Here is an 11466-nt window from a genome sequence, read left to right as displayed (position 1 = left end):
CACGTAGCACGTCCTCAGGGGCTTCCCTGTTCTGCCTGGGGAGGGGCAGAAATGGGGGGAATCTCCTCCCAAGGAGACAAGATTTGCTAACAGCCCCCTGCAGCTCTTTGCTCTGGGCCTGGGCAGCACGTTTCCTGCTGGGCCTGAGGCACCCTCTGGGCCAACAAGGAGGTGGCCCAGGGTGCAGCTGTACAGGAGGGACCCAGGACAGGGTGGAGCTGGGCACGGCGGACCTGGGGCTTCCTCTCCAGGAAGCAGGGGAGCCAGGAGCCCAGCCCCAGGGCCCAGCAGGGGCCGTCCCGCTGCCTGGCCCCTGGAAAGCCCCCAGCCTGCCCAGAGCAGGAGATGAGTGACCCCGGCTCCAGCACCAGCAGTTCCGTCTGCTCCCCAGGGGCCAGCAGCAGCCGTGCGGGGCTGAAGGCTCCTCCAGGGCAGACACCGGGGAAGGGAGGAGGACGGGGGAGGGCTAGTGACACCCGGCACCCGTCGGTTCACCAAGGCGTCAGGCCTGAGCCATGTGAGCCCCCCTGACACTCACAGACGTTTGCAGCGTCCAGCGGCAGAACTGGGCACTGCAGGACGGAGGTTCCCAGGGGTGTCTGGGACCGGAGATATCGGCCGGTGACATTCGGTTGCACACTCCAAGCAGCGGCTGCCCAGAGTGCTCACTCCCGGAGCTGGGAGCCGCTCACACGCCAGAGGCCGTGCGGGACCAGCCTGGGGGTGGGGGTCTCACAGCGGAGCAGGGTGGGGTTGGCTCCCAGAGCCGAGGGCTGGAGTGACTGAGCAGATCGCCGGTCGGATAACACCGGGGGAATGTCACAGGCTGGTTTGTAGTTCTGTGTTTATTACAAATCTGGAGATTAACAGGATGCAAAATAATACAAACAGCTGCATCGGCACGTCCCCTCCCCCGCCTGGTGCTGAGCCCCCCTGGCTCCCCACCTATGGGGCTGGGTGAGGCAGCACCAGCTGGAGGGAGGGCTACTGGGGGTATATAAGCTGAGCCCATTCTCTGGGGGGAATCTCTGTGTCACTCCCTGGTGGCCGATGCTCCCTGCCCCGCCACTCCACTGACTCCCCCTCGGTTCACACTATGCAGGTGGGTGGGGGGCGCCCCTGCACCACAGGGGCTCTGTCCGTGGGGCCCCTGGCTCACGTTGATGGCGGCGTACAGCACGGGCTCAGGGGCAGGGACCAGGCCCCTCCACTTGCCCTGCAGCACCTCGTGGTCCAGCTCCATGTAGGTGGGTCCCTCGGCGTCAGGGTTGCACTCCTGCATCTGGGAGGGGAGAGAGACACGGGTGGGGGTCAGTGCGTGGGTGTGTGCATGTGCGCCAACACACACACACACACACCAGACAGTTCAACCAGGGGGCAGCGATGCCCGCCACAGCCCCTTGTTCCCTCATGCACAGTTGCTCTGACACACTCTGTCCCCCTACCCCCAGGGAATCCAGCAACACCCCCCTGCCCCGTCCCACTCCAGCCCACAGAGCCCTATGGGACAGAGATCAGGGAAATTCCCCTGGCACCTGCCCCCCATGGAATTCCGCTGTCCCTCCGCAAACCTTAGAAAAATGCAAATGTTTGCAGGAAAGATTGGGGGGGGTCGAGGTGAGTTTGGGGGGTGCAGGGTCAGGCTCTTATTCTCTGTGTTCTGGGTCTCCCGCCCTTCTCGGGGGGGGAAGACCCAATGCTGATCCCCAGCTCCAGTGTCTGCCCTGAGGGGATATGGGGGGGCCAGGCAGAGTCTGGGGGGTTGGCATCAGAACATGGCTCTAGTGGGACCTGTGCAGGCTGGGGTGGGGGGTGGGGGGGCAGGATTTTTCATTGGTGCTGGGGGGGGGTTTGAGGAGTGGGGGGCACTTACCAGGACATCCAGCTGCTTCCCTTCACCGATTTGGGCATCTGTGAAATAGAGACACCCCCTTTGTGAGGGGCTGGGCCCAGATCAGATCCCCAGGCCCAGCCCCTCACCCCCAATCTGAGCCCTTCACAGACTGGCCCGCCTGCCCCACAGCGCACTGGGATGGGGCAGGGTCACTAGCTCCATGGTGCAGCGGGGAAAACTGAGGCACAGACCAGGGCAGGGACACCCCCAAAGGCACACAGTGAGTCAGGGATGCACCCCACATCAGTATGCCCCCCCTACCGGATATGGCCCCTGCCAGGGGACACCCGCCCCTCCCTCTTGCTCCATGGCTACCCCCTCACGTGTGACTTACAGACTGTGGCTGCAGCCTCGGACTCCCTACGGGGAGAAAGAGAGAGAGATAGTAACAAAACCCAGGAGTCCTGGCTCCCAGCCCCCCCGTTGTAACCCCTAGACCCCACTCCCCATCCCGAGCCAGGGAGAGAACCCAAGAGTCCTGTGTCCTGGGGCAGGTAGATCGGGGGTGGGGAGCGGAGCTGGGGTCTCACCTGCTCTGTCTCGGGGCTGGTCCTTTCCCTGCAGAGACACAAAGCAAAATCATCCATGAATCAATCCTGATCCCTGTGTACAAGCCCTGCCCCTCAGCCCTACAGCCTATAGGGCAGTCGGAACGGGGGGCCCAGAACAGAATCCCTCCCCCTGCCCTCTCCGGCTGCTGAGCCTGGATACCCTAGAGACAGGTCCCTGCCCCCTGCAACCCTGCGCCCCCTGCTGAGCCCCTACTCCCTGCAGCACAGCGCCCCCTACTGCGCCCCCACTCCCTGCAGCACAGCGCCCCCTATTGAACCCCCACTCCCTGCAGCACAGCGCCCCCTACTGAACCCCCACCACCTGCAGCACAGCGCCCCCTAGTGCTGCCCAGGGGCTTTGGGGTCAGCTCTCCCTGCCAGGGGAGACGCCCCCTGCTGGGCCCCTGCCCCACCCTCTGGGTTTCCTTCCCCATCTCCCATCCAAGCTGTGACCCCTTCCCAGCCCTGCTTAGCAGCGGGTTTAACCCTTCCCTCGCTGGGCGGGACACTCACTTCTGCAGCAGAGGAAGGCCAGGAGGAGGAGGAGGAAGAGGAGGCCAGTGGCCGCTGCGCTCGCCCCGGCGATGATGGGGCAGGTCAGACCTGGTGCTGGGCTTGGTTCTGATTCCCCTGGGAAGCAGCACCAGGCCATGAGCATCTGGTTCGTTACTTGTTCCCCAGCCCCTCCCCCTTGAGGACCAGGGACCCACAGCAGAACATTCTATGGGGCTAGTGGGGGGCAGCAGGAGCAGAGGGGATTATGGGTAATAGTGGTCAGGGGTTCACTCCAATGGCAGAGGGCTGTACTGGGGTGGGGCAGGGTGTGTGTGGGGGTGTACCTCAGACTCCATGTACCCTGTGAAGCCAGCTGGACAGAGCACCTGCAAGCTCCCCACCACCACCACCACAGGTCCTGCCCCTGTCCTGGGAATTTCTCAGCAGCTTCAGCTCACTTCTGCATAGGAATCATATGGGTGGGGGAATGGCAGTGGGAGGGGGCTTCTGATCCAGGAGGGCACTTTGAGGTCATTGGGAGAGCCATGCCCTGCTGAAGTGATCAGCAGCGGAAGAGGTAACGGTGCTGTCATCACAACCTCCATCATTAGGTTCCAGAGTCAACAATATCTCACTCTGAATCAGTGGGTCCAAGTGTTAACACCATGTTTACCTGGACTGAGAGGTTCCAGGGTTAATGCCCCACTGGGCAGCACCCCAGTGAAGGGGGAGCCTTGTTCCTGAACCGTTCCGCTGGGCTGTCTGCAGACTCAGGCACACAGACAGGATACATGGGATCATTATCTCTGGGTCTCCGTCCCCGGCCCTGAACTCCCAGGGGGTACACAACAAGCTGTGCCCCACATGGGTGACTTTGAGATGCCGGTGAGCAGCACAACACCCTGGTCTGTGTGTTGGGGAGAAGCTCTCCCAGGCCCTGCCCCCACCAAGCCAAAGTGGCATCTATCCACTGACAACTCCCCCGCATATGAAATGAGTCGAGGGGGGTTCAGATGGGGCATTCGTCGTGGGGATCTGCCCCCATAGCACCCAGGCAGCCCTTTGTGGCTCCCCCAGGGGGCAGCTCCATTGGCAGCACAAACCTGTTTCGGGGGCGTGTTGATGGTGATTTCCTGCCCCCAGTCCGTATACCTGGCCCTGCACTGCCTGGGCGGGTGGAAGTCGGCACCATTCCCAGCTAAGTTGGGTCGGTTCCCCCTGTGGGACTAGAACCAGCATCTGTCAGGGGAGGGGTGCGGGGGTGAGAAAGCTGGAGCCCTGGTGTCTGTGGTTAGTTATACAGGAAATTCTCCTCCCCACAACCGGCAATGGTGGCTCTTCCCCGGGCTGAACTGGCTTCCCTGGGGAGAGGATGGAACCCAGGGATTTGGGCCGGCTCAGCGCCCCCAGGATCCCAGAATGGGAGGATCAGCCCAGCGAGACCCTGAGCGCAGATACAGACCCTGCCTGGCTCCACGGAAACTGGAACAAAACCATTACTGACTAGTATCAATTACCAGGAGCCCCTGTCATGGGCCAGCTCCCCCGTGTGCTCAGAGCTGTACAGACACATGACATGGAGACAGTCCCTGTCCCACCCAGGTGCCATTCACACCTGGAGTCACTGCGGAGCAAGTCTGGGCGCGGCTGTTCCTATTTCGGAGGAGGAACGTCCCTGTGTCTGTAGAGCTACAGGGGAGCTTGTCTGCCAGCCGGGGCTGTATCAAACCAGGGGGAGGGGGGAGCGGGATAATACCAACAGCCCAGACTCGCTCTGAGACCCCCTGAGGGCCCAGATGGGTGTGGGGCTGGGAGCAGGGACGCTAAGCCAGACCCTTCACCTGCCAGCTCCACAGGGTTGCTGGGCTCTGAGCAGATGAGCGAGTCCCCCTTGGTGTGATATCGGCAGCAGTAGCTCCATGCGTCTCCTCGGCGCACGTTGCAGATGGGAAACTCAACCACGTCCACAGCAGGGGCTGTGGTATGATGTGCAGCCATGGCTCCACCTTTCCTCAGAAGGAACCTCACTCCCAGACACTGACACACACACCAGACGGTCACGGCTTCTCCTTGAGCAACCCCTCCACTGGGGCGCAGGGAGATGTTGGATTTGGGATATCTGAGCTCTGCAGGCAGGAGGAGACAGGCCGTGAGACAGATCCCGGCACAGTCACTGCGCCCCGTCCACACAATCTGGCCCCAGTGACAAGGTCAATAAAGGGGGCCGGCAAGGAGAGTCTCCTGGATGCTTTTCCCCTGAATCCAAGACCGAGACAGCTGGGCTAGCGACACAAGAGACACAGGGCCCCCCACCCACCAGCAGGGCAACAGCGCGGATCCATCTGCCAGGAGCCCATGGAGGGGTGGCTGGGGCAGGGCAAGGAAAGGTCAAGGGAACTTACAGGCCAATTGCGTTTTCTCTCCATCGGCTGGGGCAGGAGAAATCAGTTCGGTGGGGAATGATCACAAGTGAATCAGAGTTCACTGGTGTAGCAGGAACTGCTGGGTAGGGTCACACTGGGAACTATTGCTGAGCTGCCTGAACAGTAACTACCATTGGCTGAATTAAACCCACTTCACGGGCAACAATTTACATTCCTGGAGCACCAGGAGCTGGAGTTGGAATGTCCAAGGCACTAGGTCAGAACCCACCACGTCATGGTCCCTTCGTGGCTGCTCTGATTGCAGCCTCTGTACGGCCGGAGGTTGAAGGGAAATTTCTTAGGACGGTTGTTGCAGCTTGAGTCATCCTCTTGCCCCATCTGTTTGCTGCTCCGAGTTCCAGCTCAGGTACCTGCAGCAATTTCTCCAGGCGATGGGTCGGCTGCTCAACTGAACAACTGTCCCTTCGCTGCATTTTCTACAGTCTCTTTGCTCTCAGACAATTTGTGTATTTCTGTCGCTGCACTGACGGTGCCGGGCGGACGCTGTATCCGTACTATTTGCTTTACTTTCGCTACAGCTCACGTCCTCCTCATTTCTTCAGCTCGTTTCTTCTCTTTGTTCACAGCCAGGGCCGGCGCTTCCATTTAGGCGACCTAGGTGGTCGCCTAGGGCGCCAGGATTTGGGAGGGCGGCAATTTGGCGGCGGGGGGTCCTTCCGCGCTCCGGGTCTTCGGCGGCAATTCTGCGGCGGGTCCTTCACTCGCTTCGGGACCCGCCACCGAAGTGCCCTGAAGACCGGGAGCGCGGAAGGACCCCCCCACCGCAGAATTGCCGCCGATCGGGAGTGCGGGAAGGACCCCCGCCTAGGCGGGCCCTGCTCCGACCGGGAGCGCGGGAGGGCGGCAGGCGACTTTGGTGGACCTCTCGCAGACATGCCTGCGGAGGGTCCGCGGGACCAGCGAGCGGCAGAGCTTGGGGTGGCGAAATGGCTAGAGCCGGCCCTGCGCCTAGGGCGCCAAAAACCCTGGCGCCGCTCCTGCTCACAGCTCATTTCTGTCACGTTTCATTTGTGCTTCGCTTCCCTTGCGGTTTTCTAACAATTGCTTAGGTGACTTAGAGACTTTTTTTTTCTTTGTATTTCAGTGCCCGGATCTTCCTTTAACTTTCTGCCTCCTACCTCTGTCTTTCATCTGTCAGCCTCCTCCTGGGGGGCGGGTGAAGGGGCAAAGCAGGGGGAGGACAGCCCGAGAGGGAGGTGACGGGTTCTGATGCAGGAGACAGAAAATACTGGACAATTTGCCTGTTTTTAAGAAAAAGTCGGGACACCTGCAGGCGGGTTACATACAGGACTGTCCCTTTAAAAATGGGAGGTCTGGTCATCATCACCACCCCTGCCCGGAGTCAACCAGGAGTCACCTCTGACTGCACGGGGGGGCAGGGGAGGTTCTGATCTCAGCCCCCTGGGATCAATACAAGGAGGTTGAACTGACTTTAAGGTGAAGGTTCAGGGCTCAGCTCCTCTTTTCCTCTGCCCCTTCTCCCCTCCCCTTCCTGAACACTAAAGTTTCCCCTGCCCCACAGATACTCACGTCGGGACATCCTGCTCTCTCTGGCCAGCCAGCAGCCTAGAAAGGAGACGGCTCATTAGAGACCAGATCCCAAAGCGACTGGATCCCACACCCTGGTCTCAGATCCCTCACGCTATGGACACAAGGCCTGGCTGTCTCTGATACTCACCGAGGAAGAGGATCATGAGAGCAGACGCCATGACGGGGACCGTGAGGGGCCCCTCAGTGCTGCCTCCAACACCCCAATGGGTCACTAGCCAGGAGAGACTCAGGGACCTTCTAATGCCCCTGCAGAGACCCTGCCCCGAGCTGGAGGAGACACTGTCAGTGGTTATGTGGTCAGGCCCCTAGAGAGGGACGTGACACAGGTTTTGTTTATATGCCATTGGCTAGAGGGCAGCAGGAAGCTGGGGGTCAGGGGACTCCATTCCTGGCTCCGGGAAGGGAGTGGGGTCCAGTGGTCAGAGCAGGGGGCTGGGAGCCAGGACCCGGGTATGATGGTGGCGCTGTCACCCGTCAGTTCTCACCCAGCGCTGGGTAATGCCGGGGGAACCATGACTCGGGGGCAGCGTTAGAAGATGGTTCAGGAGCCCGGCCAGATGGTCCCAATGGGCTCCTTAAATCCCCCACCCCCCTGATCTCCTGCCAGCCCCCCAACTGCTCAGGAGCCTCCCCCCATAGATGCTGTCAGCCCCACGGAGCAGGAGGGGGACGAGCAGGAGATTCAGTGCCTAGCAGAGTCACCCCCCAGCCTGTTGCCCACAACTGACACCCCCCACCCCTGCCTGCCCCGTTCTCCCATCCTGCCCCCTGGCATATCCCCCTTTGAATCCCCCCCAGCCTGTTCCCCTCACAACCTCCCCCCACCACAGTGCTTCCCTCCTCATATCCCCATACCCTGCCCTGTTTCCCCTCAAGTGCCTATCAATCTGCAGTAACTGTGGACAGATGCCCTGGTCTCAGATCCCACCCTCCTGTGGACACAAGGCCTGTATGTCTCCGATACTCACCAAGGAAGAAGATCTTGAGAGCAGAAGCCATGATAGGAGCAGCGAGGGGCCCCTCAGCGCTACCTCCAACACTCCGGTATCCAGCTCCACCAAGCCCCAAATAAGGAACTCAGCTGGTGGCTCCAGCTACAGGAAGTTGACAATGTCTTGCATCTTCCTGCGTGCACCACACGCTGTCTCTAATCTGCAGGCGAAGTCTACTGCGGTTAAAGTAAGCAGAGAGCTTTGCAAAATCCTGGAAACACAGGGACTGTCAGCCCTGGCCAAGCATCATGTACCTCGTAGCTTGTCTATTCTCGGTGGAGAGGGGAGACAGGTCACCCTCGATGTACCCTGCAGCCTTGTGGAAGGTGCACTGGGCTGGGAACCAGGTGACCACAGGGTCTGGTCTTCAATCTTCCACTGACCACGATTTCCATGAAAATTCCATCCCCTTTTCAATCTGGGTTCAAGCCCGGTTGATGACCCATGTATGTAAAATTAATACCTGATTGTGCAATTAAAGGATGGTGTCATAATGGACCTGTAAGAGGGGATAGAGTTAAGGTCGTTCGGGAAACCATAAGTGTGGCATTTTCTGGTGCTGGAAGGTTTGACTCTGCAACTTTCCCTATAGCTCTGCAAACCTTCTCACCTGCGACCTGAGCTGAGCGGTGATGACGGGTTTACACTGGAATGCCTGGTTCTAAGGGGCTTTTCTCAGCGTGTGAATTAATCAACCAGGTTCAAAAGAAAACCAGAGAAAGAGAAATTCTATCCCAGGCCCCCAATGGGTCACCAGCCGGGAGAGACCCAGGGACCTTCTAACGCTCCTGCAGAGATCCTGCCCCGAGCTGGAGGAGACACTGTCAGTGGTTATGTGGCCAGGCCCCTAGAGAGGGACGTGACAAAGGCTTTGTTTATATGCCATTGGCTAGAGGGCAGAAGAAAGCTGAGAGCCGGGGCTCCATTCCCAGCTCTGGGAGGGGAGTGGCGTCCAGTGGTTAGAGTGTGTGGGGGTCTGAGAGCCAGGACTACTGGTGTTCTGGTTGTGCTGTTGTCCGTCCATTCTCACACGGCGCTGGGTAACGCCGGGGCATCGCAATTTCGGTGCAGCTTTAGAAGATGGTTCAGGAGCCCGTCCAGATGGTCCTAATGGTCTTCTTAAATCTCTGACCCCATGCTCACCAGCTCCCCCCAACTGCCCAGGAGCCTCTCCCCATAGCTGCTTTCAGCCTTGCAGAGCAGGAAGGGGGCTAGCAGCAGATTCAGTACCTGGAAGAATCACCCCTCTGGCCTGTCACCCACAACCAATACCCACCACCCCTACCTGACCCATCTCCCATCCTCCCCCCTAGCCTATCCCTCTTCGAATCCTCCTGAGCCTGCTCTCCGCACCACAGTCCTTCCCTCCTCACACCCAGGGCTGCCCAGAGGAGGGGGCAAATGGAGCAATTTGCCCCAGGCCCCCACAAGAATATAATATTCTATAGTTTTGCAACTTTTTTTAAATAGAAGGGGCCCCTGAAATTGCTTTGCTCCAGGCCCCCCTGAATCCCCTGGGCGGCCCTGCTCACACCTCCGTCCCCTGCCCTGTTTCCCCTCAAGTGCCCATCAATCTGCCCTCAGTTAAGATGGCCACCATCACTCAGTGTCCCCAGTTGGCTGGGCACCAGGCTGCCCTCTGGGAAATGGCGCCTACTTGGGATAGGAGGGGTAGTAGGGGGAAGGGGAATACGGGGAGTGGGAGAATGTGGGGGAACATTGGGGGGTGGGGGCTGAGGGGTAGGAGCTGAGGGGGTCAGGGCAGTGGAGGGAAAGTAGTACATGGCTTGATAGTATTCATCACCATGTATTTTTTACAGGTTTCTATGCCCCATTTAGGGCTTGTGTCCCACCCTCTGTTCCCATTTCCGCTGGTGTTGAGGTTTGGCGCCGTCGGCTGTGTTGAATTTTTTTATTATTATTAATGTTTGAATAGGGGGAATATTGCATCCTTGTGCTTTGATACATTTGGTTGATTGATTAGAGGAAAAGGTTGAAATAACGGCGTGAGAGAACTTAAAGAAAAATAAAGATTTTTGCTTTCAATGGGTTAGTTTGAAAGAATAGAGGCAAGTTATTAAAGAAAAGAGATTTTGGGTTCGATTTAGTAAGGAGAGATGATTTTAAAGGCTTAGTTCTGAATGTCAATAAAGATTAAAAAAATGAAATCAATTAAAATGTTTATTAAATATAAAGTTAAGTTAAAAAAACGCATGGCAGAAGAAGGGAATTTTATAAAGCAGAAACTGTTTAGTCAGCACATGGTAAAAAATATAAAGGCTGTTAATAAAGGAACATTTAAAATATTAACTATAAGGGGAAGTTAACAAAGAGCATTTCAAAATATTAAATAAAAGAGAAAAATATAAAGATAAGTTAAAAGAGGGAAACTGGCAGGAAAAGGAAGCCGCTTTGCAAAGGGCAAAGATAGACAGGACATGGCTTAGCCAGAGAGAGAGAGAGAGATCTTACCCTTGTAACTGTTCCTGAGGGAAGAGGGGCCTCCCAAGGGTCACAGCCCCCCAGGCTAGTTATCTCCACCGTTGGATCGGACCGATCAGATGCTATTCTACAGCTGCGTCATAGAATATATTTCCCTGAACCAATAGTATAGTCCCAAGATATTTAAACAAGGGACATCTCCCCGTCCTCCCCGCCCCTTTAACGGCCTTATTCTTATCTAAAAAACCAGACCCCTAGCATCTTTCCTGCCATGTGGCATTTTTACATAGATGCTTTAATAAAGGTTAAAACCATAAGCCCTTATTAACAAACAGTTTTTAAACGTTTTTTCCCTATGCTTTTGTGAGGACAATTTGAAGCTGCAGCAAAAGCAGCTTTGTTAGCCAGCGAATTAGCGATAAGGAAGGCTCTTAGATGTCCAGAGCGTAGCAATACGAGGTTTGTTTCTTTTTAAACTTTAGAACAAAAGTAAAAGTTACATTAAGTTTTGTAAAGGAATAAAGCTCTATTTTATAATCACTTGAAAAGATAAGCCTATTTGAAGAATCAGCCCTTTATTTATAGGTGTTTCAATAAAAAATGAGCATGCAGAAACACCCCAGGGCAGTGGTCCCCAACCTTTTCATCTGGCAGACGCTGGACGAAGGACCATGGCAGCGGTGGAGCATCCGCCGAAATGCTGCTGAATTTCTGCGGCGTTTTGGCAGCGACGCCTCTCAATGACGCCACTTGCCGCTGACAAGTGACATCATTGAGAGGTATCACCACCGAAACGCTGAAGAAATTCGGCGGCATTTTGGCGGATGCTCCACCGCTGGCCAGGACGTGGGCGCATTTAGATGCCCCCGCGGGCACCGCATTGGGGACCCCTGCTCCAGGGTTAAAACCACAGACAACCAGTTTATCAAAGTAATTCATAGTAACGAAAAAAGTTTTCCCCTCTGCTTTTGCTAACACTGGTTATTTTTTAGTGAGGACAATTTGAAGCAGCTTTTCTAAATTAATGGATTAGAAAAGAAGACCACTTTGAAAGACAAGCCTAGCTAAAGAAACATCCTTCCATTTAACACTCTTAC

General features: G+C 56.8%; 1 protein-coding gene across 1 annotated transcript; it reads right to left on the bottom strand.

Moving 5' to 3' along the window:
* Positions 1-827: 827 nt before the first annotated feature.
* On the bottom strand, positions 828-10498 carry LOC127036760 (uncharacterized). The gene is made up of 10 exons (XM_050927961.1): positions 10400-10498; positions 7904-8426; positions 6915-6950; positions 4782-5066; positions 4044-4166; positions 2959-3075; positions 2425-2452; positions 2229-2254; positions 1874-1911; positions 828-1282 (listed from the first exon to the last, which is right to left on the bottom strand). Exons 2-10 carry the CDS (start codon positions 7932-7934, stop codon positions 1034-1036), a joined length of 933 nt encoding a protein of 310 aa, XP_050783918.1. The 5' UTR covers positions 7935-8426; positions 10400-10498; the 3' UTR covers positions 828-1033.
* Positions 10499-11466: the final 968 nt, after the last annotated feature.

The sequence above is a fragment of the Gopherus flavomarginatus genome, chromosome 18 (assembly GCF_025201925.1).
Source record: "Gopherus flavomarginatus isolate rGopFla2 chromosome 18, rGopFla2.mat.asm, whole genome shotgun sequence".
In the NCBI taxonomy this organism is placed as follows: Eukaryota; Metazoa; Chordata; order Testudines; family Testudinidae; genus Gopherus; species Gopherus flavomarginatus.
Note: the sequence above shows the minus strand (reverse complement) of the source record. Positions and strands in the feature narration are given on the sequence as shown.